The 17,661-nt window shown below is 49.2% G+C and overlaps 1 protein-coding gene across 7 annotated transcripts in view; it reads right to left on the bottom strand.

The window, feature by feature from the left end:
* Positions 1 to 1,545: 1,545 nt before the first annotated feature.
* Positions 1,546 to 17,661, bottom strand: part of LOC149354218 (uncharacterized) — a 213,227-nt gene continuing 197,111 nt past the window's right edge. For 6 of the 7 annotated variants that reach the window (XR_016291238.1, XR_016291239.1, XR_016291237.1 and 3 more), the window contains one exon: positions 1,546 to 1,845. Coding sequence is in view for 1 of the 7 variants with exons in the window: in XM_089583180.1 (XP_089439306.1) it covers positions 1,744 to 1,825; positions 13,153 to 13,320 (250 nt within the window). In the remaining 6 variants the exon portion in view is untranslated. Of the gene's footprint in view, positions 1,846 to 13,152; positions 13,321 to 17,661 lie in introns of all 7 variants that reach the window. The other variant, XM_089583180.1, reaches the window with a different exon arrangement.

Here is a 17,661-nt window from a genome sequence, read left to right as displayed (position 1 = left end):
TAACACACCACTAGAACGTTCCGCTTTTCTTCTCGAGGCTCCCCCGTGGCGGACTTTAAGCACCTAGGCGCGCATTCGTGCCTGACCCCACGGAGCTGTCCTTTGCGAAGAAGTGCGCCCAGGGTTGGACGGATAAATCTGAGCAGTGATTCAGAATGCGCAGTAGCGAGTGTCCCTAGGGCGGAGCGACCGGAGCACCATTCCCCTGCTCGTTGGGATCTCTTTGGATGGTACCGTCCAGAGGTTGTGCGTTTAATAGGCCTTTCCAGAGGAATGTCCCTTTTCGCTGTTGCTGTGATGTCACGTCCGCTACGAAGTGCACCACGAAAGGGCACTGTGAGCTCCGCGGGCAGACTTCTCATGTTAGGGTAAATGCTCTCGCATTTACACCTCAGAATTCCTTAAGTGACCCCCCCCCCCCCAAATTTCAAATCGATGCGTCACCGCTGATGTCTATACAGGGAGACGGGGGATGTGTCCGGTGCCTGCCTCTCAGCGGTGGAGAACAAAAACTCGCCTAATTTTACACGTCACTCAGTCCCATTGCAAGGCATTGCAACTTTTATCTGTGACATCCGATAACGCGATAACACTTGGTGCTATAGCTGTTCCGTAGTTAGTAAGCTGGGTAGATAATACAAACGTGTCAACTTTCTGCTAGAAAACAGCCAACAAACGGGTGCCACGCAGAAAGAAGCGCGCGCGCGCACGCGCGCACGCACGCACACAACACACACACACACACACACACACACACACACACACACACACACACACACACACACACACACACACACACACCCTTGTGTGAGTGTGCTCCTTTCTGCGTGGCGTCCGTTTGTTGGCTGTTTTCTAGCAAGTCACACCAACTAGCCCAGACTCAAGTGCTCCTTATCAAGTTTCTTTTTATCTGTGCTCTCCCCAGAAAGAGTGGCTACAGGACAGCCGTACCTTACAATTTGATGTAATGGGCAGACGTTGTTTGAAACGACAATTGTTTCAGTACTCTCCGGCTGTAGAGATGGCCTTCTTTGTCAGTTGAAAAAGTTTTATGCTCTTCACGGTTGTCATCAACATGGCCGAGTTCTCTAGAAAAATGCTGTGCATGTGGTATCAGTGTTTTGATTTGTACAAGCTTAAAGCAGGTGGTAGAAAAAAGTTAACACTTGAGAATATATAGTTAATGAAACCTGTGTTGACTTAATAATGACAGCTTAAACGCCACGCGTGATTTTAACGAATAATATGTAAGCGGGAAACATTTCGTTGTGAAGGGCATCATTCCAGAAGCAAAAATGAAAATCTCTTTATGCAAAATGGTTTATAGCTTCCCACCGGATGCTAGGTGAAGAAAAAAGAATGTAAGGGACCATTTATAGATAGTTTCCATTTTGAAGTGAGCCTATGAAGGGATGGAAAGAATGCAGTGAACTGGAGCGACTGGTCACCAATACCGAGGTGTCAATCAGACTCGGGTAATAAATGAAGTTCGATACAGGGACCACAATAACTTCTGCAGTTCAACAATTTTCGAGACTACCGAAGTGACGAATCAAAATGTGAATTTTATTCTGCGTATTTCATTCGCGAATTCTGGTTCTACATCAACTGTGCGTCAAACTAAACGCGATTTTTTGTTCAGAAACACGTAAAAAAAGAGCGAGGTCATGAGCCGGGAACAGCAAAACACCGACGCGCCGTCTGCGGCACGGGACGCCATGAAGACCCGCAAGCTTGCGGCCTCTAGTCCAGCGGGGCCTGCGGAGGTGTTCTTGCAGGTGCAAGCCTCGGCGTCGCAGGTCCGGGTGCCGAGGGGAACGACGAGCTGCGCAGACGAAGAGAGCTCTTGACCACCGGTCGCCAGCTAGGGCTAACTGTTGCCTTCAAGTAAATACCGGCACGACCAGCACATCTAATTTATTACGTGAACCCCCAGAACCTTGTGTACATTACCTGCTTTTACGAGGGCACGATTTTAGACCAATGTGGTTTGTGGGGGTTTAATGTCGTAAAGCGACCCAGATATTAGGGACGCCGTAGTGAAGGGCGCCGGAAATATCGACCGCCTGGGGTTCTTTAACGTGGACTGACATCGAATAGTACACAGGCCTCCAGAAGAACACCTGAAAGGGGGCTGTGGAAAAGGTATTCTCTCAAGCTCTAATCGAATATGAAATGTGTAGGTAATAAGAAAATCGAACACGAATCGAATATTTCGCCAATATCCGGTACTTCCGTCAGTATTCGTGCGAAACGAATAATTATGGGACACAGCGAAGCACTAACAGCGGCGCTGCGTTAAGGTGCTAAAGCTTTAGAGCTTTATTGCTGTAGCTGCTAAAATACGAGACACACATTTCTAGAAAGGAATACACGTGATGAAGTCAACGTCGTAGATCGGTGACCTTCATGTCGAACGTATCAGAAAATTGCACTTTCCTCCTGCTGACGACCGCAAATAAACTATAACACCACACCGCACGAGAGCGGCCAGAGAAATGTACGAGTCACGGATTCCCAGATTGGGCATTGAAGGGAGGTCTTACAGAACTTGCCTGAACCATCGCCTAACCTTGGAGGCCATGTGTGAGCATTGTGAACGCAGCCACACGAATGGAGCGCGTCGTGCCGCTGAAACCTGCCTTCCTGTGCATATGCATTGCGGCAGCATACTGCGCGGCGCCTGATTGGACCCTGTGAAAACTACGTAAAGCCCTTTTAGCAGTTAGGGCCAGACATTCCAAAACCATTCAAAAACGTGCTGTGCGGCGCCAAGTGGACCCTGTTTTCGAAACAGTCGTGGAAGAAAACTAGGTAGAGCCCTTTTACCAGTTAGCGCCCATTATTCCAAAATTATTCAAAAACTTGAAAACATATTCTCTTCCTTTCGGATAATTTTATAAATGGACTATTTGATTCGTTCAGCAAATCGAATAGGAGGATATTCAATTCGTTCTTCGTGGGTTTCAATAACAGCACATCCATAAAGATCATTTTTGTTCCTCTTCATGGTATGTTTAATCTATCGCCTCAAATATTAGGTTAATAATTATAACCGTTACGAATCCTCAAAGATGGGAACTCAAGTGCACTGAAAATGACCACGAAGGGTTACGTAAACGAACAGCCTCTGACTTTGGGACAAACAATTAGTGGCCATCCTGTTCCAGCGACTTCCTATAGGCTTGCGCTACGGTGCGAATGAAGTCCAGTCCCTCACGTTTGCGCCTGTATTCACTAACTTCACAGCGGCCGCTCTATGCGCGATTCCCTGTGATGCGAACGACGTCAGCCCATTATGGTATAGCGGAACCGGGAACAGAAGATGGCGAATTTTTATAGCGCAAGGGAGACTAGCTTTGGCCAGAGAGCACCACAGCACAAGCTGTTTTTCGTGCACTCAAGGTGGAACCTATTATTCCGACCCCACGCCTTCCGCATATGAGGTGGATGCTCAAAGTAGGCCACAACTGTCTACGAAACCGGAACTGAATCCAGAAGCGGTCCTGGGCCAGAAAGACTACGCGTGATCTGCAAGTGCTTGACAGCTATCAAGGATGTGCTTGAATGTCTGCAGTCGTGCTGTCTACGACCGCTCTGCAGTGGCTCATTGGTGGGGAAGGGATATGTATTGCTATCGTTCTGAATTTAAAGGCGGGTTCTTGCGGAGAGAGTATGATCAATGTTCATCAAAACGCTTCAGTACTACCCAGACGGAACGAAATTAGAATATTCGACGTAATCTAATTTTCCGCGCCGATTCCGTACACGCGTGTGTGGCGACAATATGTTCCTTCCTCTGGATTAGATTTGACATCTTCGCTATCGTACACTCGTCTATCTCTGACGTAATCCTGTTAATTCATCTTCCGAAATAGGTTTGGTTTGGTTTATGGTGTTTAACGTCCCAAAGCGACTAAGGCTATGAGAGACGCCGTAGTGGAGGGCTCCGGAAATTTCGACCACCTGGGGTTCTTTAACGTGCACTGACATCGCACAGTACACGGGCCTCGAATTTCTCCTCCAAAGAAATTCAGCCGCCGCGGCCGGGATCGAACCCGCGTCTTTCGGGCCAGCAGCCGAGCACCATAGCCACTGAGCCACCGCGGCGGCATCTTCCGAAATAATTTACGCATTTGCCACTCCTTCAGGCTCCTGTACCGTGCGACGTCAGCGCAGGTTAAGACACCCAAGGTAATCGAAATTATCCGGAGCCCTCCACTACAGCGTCCCTCATCTTAAGTCACTTTGGGACGTTCAACCCCGTTCGCTCAGTCACCGAAAAGTTGTCATCGGCTCGCACGAAGTAGTTCCGACTGCCATAAAAACAATGGGAAGCAATTGTGACAATAAATAGCAAGAAACTGCATGGCTCTCGAAGAGAGATTTGCGGATATAGTGTTATTGTGAAATCTTGAGATATGCGAAAAAATTGCGTTCATCAACAACTTCCCGCTGAAAAAACGGTGCTTTTCCCGAATTCTTGGGTATGTTATCACAGAACTGCAATACAGTACTACGGTGAGCAAAAAAAGAAAAGCTCGGAAGACAATTAATGTTCGCCTTTAAGAGGAGAACGCGATGGCGTTATCGGACCGCCGCCGCTAATCGGCCGCTGCGCGGCGGGGGCGGGGGGTCTCTGCTTTCTCTGCTGACGAACGGGGCCGCAGGGCCCCTCGGCACACTCCGCAAAGGATGCAAACTTTCCTCCAGACAGACGAGACCTAATGTCCAAATAGCACCGCATCACCACGTGGCGGCACACGCGGCGGGTCTATACCTCTCTCTCTCTTTCCCCGATGAGTGATGGCTGAATCACACTTTACAGCTCGATGCATCAAACCGTTTAAGTAGAATAAATCAATCTCAGAAATCTAATTGGTCTCGTGGAATTACCTAGTTACTAATTAGCATAGAAATAATAAAGTACGCACGCATCAGTACATGATTTTAAGACACCCCGACAAGTGAAAGACCACAATGCATTCACGGGGTCCACCTTTACCCCGCTTAAAACGACGAGTGCTTGTGCCCTATGGGTAGCTTGCCCGTCTCTCAGTCCAAAGATCGTGGTTCCGAATCCTACGTTATTCACCGCAATTACTCTAACTTGCATATATAAACGTAATTAAGACGTCTGCCACCAATTCGAGCACGCCAGTACCAATTTATATCTTTCTTCGGGAGGGTTCCGTGCGTTAACGGAGCAGCATATATATATATATATATATATATATATATATATATATATATATATACAATAAATGAGAGTGTGATCACACTGGGGTATTTAAAATTACCCGTAGGAGGTCATGCAGATGTGACGTCACAAATGGGTTTTAAGGGCACCGGTTTTTTGCGACACAGAGCCTTTAACGCTGGCGCGTTAATAAAATGTCCCCTTTAAACGCGTGCCAAACGGCATGCGAGTGCTGCCTGATGAGGCATTCGTGGTGTCGAGACCGGGGCACTGGTGCGCGGCCATATCGGGCACAGCGATGTCGACAACAGGAATGCTTCGTCAGGCGGCACTCGCATGCAGTTTGGCATGGATTGGCCACCGAAGGCAGGGGCCACTTTTTTTTGCTCACGATAGTACAGTCTTTGTCAAAAGTATACAGCCCAAGCGGTTTGCTTCCCACCCGTGTAGCGGGGCTCTTAATCACATTTGACAGTCCTAAGCTTGGGCAGGTATATAGAGGACTTAAATTCCTCCCGCCTTCATGAAATTAGGGTCTCTGAGTATGCAAGAGGAGCTGCAGGGGCCAGAAAACACCGGGGCTGTATGTCTCTGACAAAGACTGTACATACACGTCAACATGTCATCTTGAAACCTGGAACAATCGACGACTGCTGAACTAGCGTAACAATGACTGTCAGCTTCTCGCTAATAACTAGCGTAAGGTGCGATCTGGAGTACTGCAGTGGACACTTAGGTTTTTTCTGTGCCCGGCCGTCTGCATTGTAGAGCTCTGCTCTGGCCGTAACTTTGGGCCGGACCCACGCAAAGAACCTGATCTGCTTGGCCTGGCTCTTCAACCGCACAAGTTAGGTTCAAGCCCGAAACGACGCAAAAACCAAGCGCGCTTTTCGGTAACGCCAGAAGTTGTTGTTTCTATCCTGTACTTGAAGAAGCACTGCGCTGCAAATCAAGCATGTGGTTTTTATTCATTGTATGCATAGGATCACTCATGGTGATGCCTTGACGCCAAGGATATAGCCGAAGTGGTAACATTTTAATCTGCTTCAGAAATCATGGTTTCGTGTCGATGGTGAAGAAACTTTGCGGCTATTTTCGACAGTGGATATGAGGTGGCAGCTACACTGGCTGCACCCTTTTTGGTTGGTTGGACGTACAGCTCGAATTTATTTTTTATATACTCGGGAAAGCAATCTAAAATATGTTTCTGAGTATTGCCACCTTTTTATTGTAAAAAAACTGCAAAAAACCAATACAAGCGAATTAAAGCTAATAAGATTCAAGGTAAGCGCGACAGTTTTCGTTTCGCCTAAAAGTATCCAGCAAGCGAGTGCTGCTGTTCAAACTACCGATACCGATAAAGCAGCCAAGAAAAGTCGTCTCACGGACATCATAGCTAAAAATGTGACGAGAAAAGAACAGGAGACAGGGCAGTGGGGGGCGGGGGAAGGGGGGCCAGGAGTTGTTCGTAAACAGGTCAAAGGGTGCCGGCATGTTGGACAGTGGACTGTGCTCATAGAAGAGGAAAGAGTTGATGCCCAATCCCCCCCCCTGCTATCCCTAGAGTCGAAAAGCCGGTTTCTCTATAGGGGTTTGAAAAGGCTCCCATCAGCACCACATAGGCAGAACTGCGTCATAGGCTATTTGGACTGCTGGGGGCTGTCCTCAAAAGTCAAGGACTGCATAAAAGCTTCCGCAGCACGAGTGCAAAGCGTGGTTCTGATTTGTGGCGCCAAACCTTCGTAAATGGGCTTGTGAAATGCGACTGTTTTATCTTTGTATTATCAATACGGTAAGTGGAATAACTTCTATTTGGACGCTCAAATTTCAGCTGTTCTACCTAACTGATATCTGGATAGCTTGAGGAATCCTTTGAACCGGATGCTATGAGTTCCTCTGAGAATTTCTGGATAGGGCTTTTTCCCAGTAACGTCCTACCGTTTCAGAAGGACATACACAACAAAACAACTTAGAAGTTAGCTGCATATGCATTCTTCCACGAACGACGTTTCCTCGACCACGACGCAGAGGAGTACGTGGGAATAATTAGGTTAGAGTTACTACATACATTATCCAGTAACTAAATTACGTGCACTGTTAGTGCCCCCAAGCCCACACAGATGCGCATGTGGTCTCTGCACGCTCTGGCCTCAAGCGATAACACCGCGCTGGTTTCTAAAGCTTCCTGCAGAAAGGGATTATGTGCAGCGCAGAGAAGATACTGCACCGCAGGCATGTCCACAGATTGGTCACGCATACCGGCTCTGGCTAGACGAAGCCAGCCCTGCTCTTATCTATGCCTCAAGGTAAACCCAAGGGTCAGTTATAGGGTCACTCCCCTTTCGATCCTTTTTCCGCAGGCCAAACCTGTACTTGGGGCCCCATTCCAGCCGTTTCTCATTTCGTGAGGAACTCACTCGATCATTTCGAAAACACTCTCCATTTCTGACGCCGCCAAAAGTATTCAGTCACGACTTGCCTCCAATGTATTCATGCAGAAACAAGGACACGTCATTGTCAAGGCAAACCCAACTTTGGTACTTAGATACTGCCCATTGCCGCTGTGGTAGTGGTTTATTTTTAAGAAAAAAAAACACCGTCAGAGGGTTGCACACAGGCCGAGGTGGGGGGCTGCAATAGCCCTCTAATCATCAGAGGGGGTGCCAGGTCTGCCCCATACCTTTACTTTGTCGGATGTGTTCCGTCATTGCTTACAATGCAGTGCTATGGCGGTTCAGCTTTTCTGACGATACTGGCAGCCAGACCCATGACGTTGCATTCCAAAAACTGTTTACTAGACCAGTCACATTGAGGCAATCTTTTCAGAACCTGTTTTGTAGTTAACAAAAGACAGATATGTCATTTTCTGTTGTTTAGAGAGAATCGAAAAAATTCATTCCAAAGCGTGCTGTTACATTCATGCCTCAGATGCACAGGGACTGCCTTCTCTGCGGATCTGGAACATAAAAGTAAAAACTACTGCTCAACAATATTTTGTACACTGCAATTCCATCGCAATAAAATCAGTATTTTACAACCATTCCTCATCTTTTGCACTCCGCGTTTTGACCGTTGGCGCCTAGGGGAGAGGATGTTGGGGGAAGGATGGTGCTGCATTGAAACTCGGCTCCCCCTCTTGGAGAAACCTGCACACGCCTATGGGAACCATTGAAAAACGTGTCTAAGAATTTTAGCTTACGCGTAACAGGCACTCATCATCTCAGCAGCAAGTGCGGAAGCACACGTGTGTAGCATTGGTTCGAGACAAGGAAGCGACCATCTCCTTCGATCATCGAAACTGTGAAAACTGGCCAAAGAGCCGGGCAGAGCCCCGGGTGACTCGCCAGCACATCTGCGTGACCAAGACTATGCCAGAGGAGCCACGAGCGCAGTCGGCCGAGGCAGTAAATCTTTCATCCCCTCCATTGTCAGCAAGCAAGAAAACACTGAGTAAACGTGAATGCGAGTGAGTGGGCATGAGCATGAGTGAATGGCTGTGCATGCGAGTGTGTGGTTGTGCATGCGAGTGTGTGGTTGTGAGTGCGATTGAGTGGTTATGAGTGCGTGTGAGTGGTTGTGAGTGCATGTGAGTGGTTGTGAGTGCGAGTGAGTGGTTTTGAGTGCGAGTGGTTATGAGTGTGATTGGACATGAGTGCGAGTGGAAGTGGTTGTGAGCACGAGTGGTCATGAGTGCGAGTGTAAGTGGTTGTGAGCACGAGTGGTCATGAGTGCAAGTATGAGTGAGAGGTTGCGAGTGCAAATGGTCATGAGTACGAGTGTGAGTGAGTGGTTGTGAGTGGACGTGAGTGTGAGTGAGTGGATGCGAGTGCAAGCAGCCGTGAGTGTGAGTATTTGAGCAACCTCTCATGGTGCTGTGGTAAGTCGCTGATATTGGTTTTATTGTTTCCCTCCACGGTTACCTTTCCTTGACATTTGTTTCTGATGTTAAGGTATATGTACAGCCTTCCCGCTATAAAGCCAGTTGATATTCAGCACTCTTTCCTGGCCAGCCTGTCCATCGTATATATGTGCATTTCATCATTTATGCATCTGAATAAACTGGACCAGCCGGACAGCCTATAGTGCGATTTATTCCTTATGTTTTATTTCTGGAGCATTAAAATTTGAAAATGGTTCGGCTGAGAAGTGCTCATACAAAGAAATACAAAGAAATGGTTTGGTTTATGGGGGTTTAACGTCACGAAGCAACTCAGGCTATGAAGGACGCCGCAGTGAAGGGCTCCGGAAATTCTGACTGCCTGGGGTTCCTTAGCGTGCACTGACATCGCACAGCACAAGGGCCACCAGAATTTCGCCTCCACCGAAATTCGAGCGCCACGGCCGGGATTGAACCCGCGCCTTTCTGGTCAGCAGCCGCGCACCGTAACCACTGTGCCACCGCGGCGGGGTAACAAAGAAGTACAACTTTAGAAAGAAATAAAACTGAATCTGAATTCTTACTATACAACATTCATTAAAGGGATACTGAGGCGGTTTTCGAATCAGCTAACCTTCTAGGGTTTTGAAGTAGTGTCATTGCTGAGCACGTCTGTGAAATTATTTTTTCGATTTTGGCTAAAACAGTGGCGCAATCACCAATTAAAAACGCGATGTTCAAATTTCCCGCGCCCCGCGCGAGCGCAGGAGAGGGGAACAGCGGAGAGGGAAACCTCGTCCATGTCGGCCAGCGTGACGTCGTGTTGAGGAGCCGGGGATGCTTCGGCGCACCCGAGCGCGCTTTCAGTGCGCGTTGTTTCTCGTGCTGCATGCGTTGTTCCTCGTACTGCGTGCGTTGCGACGTACAAAATGTGTAAGCCGATCTTGAGGATCAGATTCAACAGGTAATACTCTGCGTTCGTGTCCACGAACAACTACGGCCACGACTGTGTCGTCTTCCACTGTTTTCCGCAATACCACAAGCTCGCAGCACAACCGCTCGCTGCTGTGACGAAGAATTCAAGCCGACTAAAGCAAGCTTACTCTGCTCGAAACACTTTCGTAAGAGCGGCTACAGGCAGAGCTTGTCCTAGTGTGATCTCTGGAGATTTGTCAAAAAGGTGCGGCTGAACCATGACACAGTTCCATCGATTTCCTCGCGCATAAGAGGCGTGTCACCATTCCGAAGAAGCGCCTCTTTTAAAAGTAGAAACATGCTCACTTAGCCCCTGAAGAAACCTTATAGAGGCTTAAGCATGTGTCGCTCTCCTCAGCTTAGGTGCGGCCAGACCACCTGAGACGTGCTCAGCAAGGCTCGGTTAGTGATTTTATACTCGGTTCGACGTGTCCAAGCAAGCAAGCAAGCAAGCAAGCGGGCGGACGGGCGGGCAGGCAGGCAGGCAGGCAGGCAGGCAGGCAAGCAAGCAAGCAAGCAAGCAGAGCAAAGCACAGTAAAGCAAAGCAAGCTAGCATCGAAGCTCTTCATATGCGGCATCTCGTTTAATCCTCGCTAAGCAATTAAGATGAAAGCGTTCGACGTTGATTTCGGATGCAAATTTATGAGAGAAATGAATGCCAACCGAGTTTTTGCAAAAAAACACCGCAACCTTACTCGGTTTCTTCATCAAGTTGTGGCAGCGGGCGAGTTGCAGCTAGCTTGGCTTTTAAACACACATATAGTTGGCAACTACTTCACTGAACCTAAACTGCAAATCTAGGAAGGGCGAACGTTTCCGAGGCAGCGATTAATATTTTCTGGCATCTGCTGAACGCGCCAGGAGTGAAGCGTATTTGTGCGCGTATTTGGCTTGGTTTCCAGCGCACCATGATTGCGTCACTATCTTGTGGTCACATGCCTCGCAGTGCTTGGCCACTGCGCTTCGCTAATTTTGACACCAACTTCGTGCTCCTTCATCGTTCACTTGAAATACTTTCTTGCCCCAACCTGCAACGCCGGGTACTGAGAACAGGATTTACACAGTGCTTTGGGCCTTTTCTTTAGGATGACGCTCTTCTGGGCGAGCCAGGAGGCGTCCGGTGGTGGTAATTGACTTGAGTATTGTTCGCACCCCTTCCTTTCCGAGAATACGAGCCGAGGTTGTGCTGGCACGTTTTACGCATGGTCTGTATCGCGTCTTTGACGCTGGCGTATGCTTGTGCTAGGCATAGAATTTTTTGCTTGTGTCTTTTTTGGTTTCAGGCGATACGTGGAATGAGCAAACTGTAGTATCCTTTACTTCGGTGGTCAGTAAAAAAAAAATAGTTACCGTATTCGCTTTTACAACGACACGGAAAGCTGCGATCTGCCCTCAATGCAGCGCCGGATCCGCATCGGCAGCTTCTCCAGTCCTCAAAGTGACGTCACGACCTCTCTTGACCAATCACGGGCGGCGGTGCGCCGCGGGGCACGCCGCGCGGCGCACCGCCGCGCACAGGCCGCATCTTTCGGCTAAAAAAGGAAATTCGCGCTTGTTTTTGCTTTATTTGGATGCAATATTCCAGTATACAGCATGAAAAACTATAGGATACCGCTGCCAGCCCAATTTTCAGAAAAAGTGCTTCAGTCTCCCTTTAAACATGACCCACACTCTCTCAGACATACAAGACACGTCACTCCTCTCATTAGAACTAATTACGGTATGCAGATGACCTCATATGCCGTTTCGGCCACCGCGGTGGCTCAGCGGTTATGGTGCTCGGCTGCTGACCCAAAAGACGCGGGTTCGATCCCGGCCGCGGCGGCGAGAATTTCTTTGGAGGAGAAATTCTAGAGGCCCGTGTACTGTGCGATGTCAGTGCACGTTAAATAATCCCAGGTGGTCGAAATTTCCGGAGCCCTCCACTACGGCGTCTCTCATAGCCTTAGTCGCTTTGGGACGTTAAACCCCATAAACCAAACCAAACCATCATATGCCGTTTCGGTCTTAAAGGGGCCCAGAAACACAATCTTAGTTAACTGTTTTGCATGTTGATTGCATACAGTGAGTTATAATGGTGCTATTAGCATCGGTAATACCGCATACATTCCGTTTTTTAATATTTTAATGTCCTCCTAAAAACAACTTCATGGCTCTGATGGTGTCGCAACACAGTGGCGGGTTTTTAGCAGCGGATATGACATCACCTGGCGCGAGCTTGATGACCGGACATACAGTAAATATCCTGCAAATTGTGTGAATAAATAGAGACACATTTTGTCACCTGTCTGCGTTTTATATTAGATCAACAAAAACAATTTGTTTGTCTTAGATAAAAGCCCTGCAAAGCAAGTAAAATAAAAATACACCACCAGGGGCGCTCTGGCATGGAAACAACGCTGCCAGTCTCACAGAGAGCAGGCAACCATGGAGTACAAACTTCCGCGACGTGCTCTGGCTGGCTGTTTTGATTGGTTGCGCCAGTTGCCGTCATTGGGAGAGCGAAATAGGAGTGGGAAGCCCCGCCAAAATCGAGTTGAGGGCTGCATTTTGTTTGCTTGTATTTTGAAATTTCTTCACTGAATAACTCCTGTTCCTGTGCATCGATTCCTGTAATCCTTTTTAAGTCAGCATCTGTGTGACATAAAGAACCCACCTGAAGTATAGCCGGTATTCCCCCAGGCAGTGTTTCGCAGCCCCTTTAATGAACTCCCGTTCATTTACATCTTGTCTCAGGATTTCAAAACTGCTCGTTCATTTAAAAGTGTTAAACTTTACCTTCTTTCAACTGTTTGCATTTAACGCAGTTTTCTTGTTCCCTATTTGCTCGATACATTATGTTTGTCTGCAGTGCTTGTCTGCAGGTCTTGTCTGCAGTGTAGTGTTTCATGCAATGCGTGTCTGATGCATTCATTACCTATTTTGTGTTTTTCATTAAACATTGCCCCACAGTGTTGCTGCTGTAAACGTATATCTGTACTTAGGTTTTTTTTCTTGGGGCCCGGGGCCCCGTCAGGCAGAATTTATTTGCCTTTAGCTCCGGGCTCCACGATTTTTGACAATCTGATATAAAAATTCAATTCAATTTAATGCACCCACTATGCTCGACGCCTACTGCAGGACCGGAAATGAGCGGTTTCCTGGAGCCAGCCTTGGTACAATGGAAGAATGTTCCCCCTCGGGTACGGCCGGTAGCTGAAGACAAGGCGGCAGGACGCGCTGGTCCGAGTGACGCAGCAGCAGCGTTCAGAGGTAGTCACAAGCCATCTGCACACGGTGGCGGCAAATGCACAGTTGCGGGTCATTGCCGGAAGGGATTAGCGCTGGTGTCGCACAGTTCAGTAACACGTCTACCCCCCACGTGTGCCGGAAGGGGGCGCGGACAGGAGCTGCATGCGTGAAGTCTGCGGGCTTGGTGATTGTGCTACCCCCGGGTGGCGCCGTGCAGCGAGTTCACCGAAGTCAACAGCACTGATGTCCTTGGGCCGGTGAGATACACAGAGGTTCACACCGAACATTTGTGGAGGCGGCAACGGGGCCTGCAGCGCTGATGAGAGCTGTGACGAAAAGGGAAGTTCTGCCAAGAACTAGAGAACGCGCAGATGGGGCCCAGCTGTGCGATGGTGCCACCAGAGCGGCGAGAGTGTGCGTGCGATAGTGATTTGCGGCCATCTACGAAGGAAAGATGGAACGTTCCCAGGGGGGCGGGCGATGCCGCCCGTGGGCTGAACCTCGGACCCGATTGCTGTTCTTTTTGGTAACGGCATATAATCGTGTTTTGATCTGACTTAATTGGGATGCTGACGTGAACAAATAAGTTTCAACCTGTAACCCGATGCTTGTCTGGGAAGCTTCTTCCATGTGCTGACCGATAGAAAGAACCTATGGAGAAGTACAACTGGCGCAGTCGGGCAGAACTTTTTAGGCTGAGCGGAAAACATTCACCAGGGACAAGCGGCAACGACGATGAGAGTGACGGAGGGAGCAACTGGCCTTACGAGGAGAACCCAGCAGACTTCCAGGCTCCCCTGACACAGCTGGGGCACCGACATTGACGCTTTGGTAGCAAGGCGAGTGCCCGTTTAGTTTCTGGCGTTTGAGTGCAATGCAAAAGCCTTAGGTTTTGACAAGTGATATGAGAAGTGCACCGGGATGGAGAACAAGGGTGCAGACGGGACGGGGAAGAGGTGCTGTCGCTAACAAGCAAAGAATGTAAGAGGCTACAACACCTCGCCCCAGACGGCGCCGGCGCAGCAAGAAAAGCCGCTGCAGTTACAATTACGAATTGCGGAAAAGTTCCTAGGAACAGTACGTTTGCAGCCGCAAAATGGAGTCGCGTTCGTCGAGGGCAGCAGCTGCACAGGGTCGGATACGCCGTCAGAGGAGGACCGAACCCCAAAATTCACTAGTCTTTTGAAGGGCAACTCGCAGTAATGCCAACTCAGCAAGCGCTAGTGCCGGGTTCGTTCGAACATGTTGAGGCAACTTTGGAATCATGAGGTACCAACTGAAGGGTGGGCCGGACTTGTGTTCCCACGACTCAGTGAGAGGGCACGGGGCCTCCTTACCCATTTGTCTTCAGAAGGAAGGCGAGAATACGCAATCCTGTTAATATTATTAGTGGTTATTTATTAGTCATAAAAAATAAAAATTGAAGGAACAGATGTTGCCAGCCGCGGCATCTGCCACCGAAACCTGAAGCTCCTGAGGAGCTGCGGTCAGCCGGAATAGAAGCACAGGGAGAGGTGAGGGAGAAGGAAAGAGAGGGGGGAGCGACAGAAGAAAGGATAGGGGTAGGGCAACAATATACATTAACGCCATCCTAAAAAGCTAAATTTGGGCAGGCCTGAGGCTGTCAGTTGCGGAATACAAACGTCTATTCCAATCTTCCAACAACAGGCCGGAAGAGACGTGGGAGCAATTCGCGGTCAGATTGGAAAATTATTTAGAGTACTAAGCAGAAAGCACTGAAGTCAACACGTGGAAAAGTTCATACGGCTGGTCGTCTCAAACCTTCTGAAGGGATGCCTCAGTCCAGATGCGAGAGCACATATTGTGGCTAATCAAAGTAAAAAGCGAGGGCTTCGTAAGCCCGACTGTGTTCCTGCAATAGCACAGGCATACGAAGAGAGTGTCAGGTGCAGAGTAGCAGTGGGAAGGATGGCAGGTGTGAGTACAATGCCGACAGCTTATTAAGGGAGACCAACAGCTGAAGGGAGACCGACAGCGCGCACTTCAGAAAACGCTATCCCCGAATCGCGGTGCAGAAAACAATGCTTTAAGTGCCATTATACGGGCACATTGCAAAGGGATGCACGTAGGGTGCAGCACCGGCTAGGCAGGCGGCGAAAAGCAGTCGCAGCGAAGACAGATAGGTCATTGCTCGTGTAGCCACGCCATTTGAGGTTGGTGGATCGATGACGTGGCAGCACGAAGAACACAAGTAAGTAAAGGCTACTACGGGTAGATCGCCATTCGAGCTGATGTACGGAAGGTTGCAGATCGAGCCGCTCACCATCCCGCAGAAATTTTGGACAGGAAAATGGGCAGTCCTGGACTCATTAGGAGTCCCCGCGGCTCAGCACATGCAGAAGTTACGCAAAAGGATGGCTGAGGCCAGTGCAGCGGCTGACTAAAGTCTAGAAATGGCTCAGCGTGCATATACCGACCCTACAGTCTCAGAGCAACAGCCATGAGTTTCGCTGAGGACGAACATGCATTGTGGCTAGAGCAGGTGGACAGGGCCTGTCAGGGTCATTAAGCAGTTGCACCCAGATACCTACGCCGACAGGTTAGAAGAACGGTCGTGCCATTCGGAACACGCCAATAAGCTGCGACCTTACCACACGCAGGTGAGTGCTGTTGGGTTAATGATTTGAAGGTGATGAGGAATTAGGTCACATGCCAACCTTTCCTTCTCATGAGAACCCAAGCAGCGACTTGCCGCCTGGCACACTGAATCATCTCAGTGTGCCTCAACGTTCGGAGATTGACGCGCTAGCTGGCCAGAAACACGCGTCTTTGGAGACAGGCCACGCCAATGAAACATAGGCTTGGACAGCATCTAGCTCTAGGTAGGCGCAGCAAGTCTATCCGTACAAGGCACCGACGGCTTTGAGAAAAGGAGTAGAACAGAGCTCAGAAAGTGGGGTCTCGTGTATCCGGTGGAGAGCACGTATGCTCATCCGGTGGTCTGAGTGGCAAAGTGGGATGGAGGAGTGAGACTATGTGTCAACTGCCTCAGACAAAACAGTATCACCGAACTGGATGCATACCCAATGAGCGTATCCGACGGGTTCCTGCTGCGCGTCGCAAAGACGGAGTAATCACCCTGATATACATGCTAAAGGCGTGTTGGCAGATGCGGCTAGAGGAGGCGACACAAGATCTCACCGCATTCGTAAAGCCCCACGGTCAGTAGTTGTGGCGGGTTATGCCATCTGCCTCGGACACGCTGGCTTCACTTTTCAGCGCATAATGAGCGAAGTGCTGGCTCCCCACCGCGATTATGCTTTTGCGTACATTGATGGTGTTGCAATATTTTCTGGGACATGGGAGGATCATCTCAAGCACATAGAGGAGTTGTTCAAACTGGTCAAACGATCCAAGAAATTCCAAGAAACGATCCAAGAACCGAAAGCTGACGAGCTTCTAAGGTTAGCCAACTATTATCGTCAGTATGTACCGGGTTACGTGCAGGATGGGGTTCCCTTGAACAACCTCACTATGAGGCGGACGCCGCAGCAGCTCCCCTGGAAAAGAGGCCCAGAAGGCATTCGACGAAGTCAAGGTTAGGCTGAGTTCTGCGACGACGCTACGCCCACCGGACCCTATGCAATAATATGTTCTTGCCACCGACGCGTCCGACTTCGCCGTCGGCGCGTGTCTAGCGCAACTCGACGAGGAGGGTAACGAGTGCCCCGTGGCTCTCTTGAGCAGGAAACTGAGGCCGGCCCAGGCCCGTTGGACCACCAGCGAAAGGGAGCCTTACGCAATTATTCGGGAGTCGGAAAAGTTTTAAGGGAGTTTAACGCTCCAAAGCGACTAAGCTATGAGGGACGCCTTACTGAACGGCTCCGGAAATTTCGACCACCTGAGGATCTTTGATGCGCACTGACATTGCACGGTACATGGGCCTCTAAAATTTCACCTCCATCGAACCCGCCTGTTCCGGGTCAGCAGCCGAGCGCCGTAACCCCCTCGAGGCGTGGTTGTTCGGCACTAATGTGCGAGTGATCATCACTGATCACAGTACTATCCGCTCCTTCACTCTGAGCAGTCCGCACAGCGCTAAGCTCACTCGATGGACGATGGCTTTGCAAAAGTGCAACACAAAAAGGGGATCCAAAACGTGCAGTCTGACACCGTGTGGAGGCTTGTGTGTACAGCTAATCTTGAGCTAGCTAAATGAGTGGGGAAGAGAGTGGACTTAATTTTTTTCTTTCTTTCCCTTGTGTTATTTAGTGTTTAGCAGAAGGAGTTGGACACCATATTAGATCCTGCCTCAATTCACGAAGTGCATTGTCAGTTTTCAAGCTGCTGATATTGCTTGCGAGGAAACGTATACTGCTAGTTTGTGTATAAATTTCTGGTTAGAAATAAGTTTTA

Source organism: Amblyomma mixtum, chromosome 3 (genome assembly GCF_055824585.1).
Source record: "Amblyomma mixtum isolate Tamu chromosome 3, ASM5582458v1, whole genome shotgun sequence".
In the NCBI taxonomy this organism is placed as follows: Eukaryota; Metazoa; Arthropoda; class Arachnida; order Ixodida; family Ixodidae; genus Amblyomma; species Amblyomma mixtum.
Note: the sequence above shows the minus strand (reverse complement) of the source record. Positions and strands in the feature narration are given on the sequence as shown.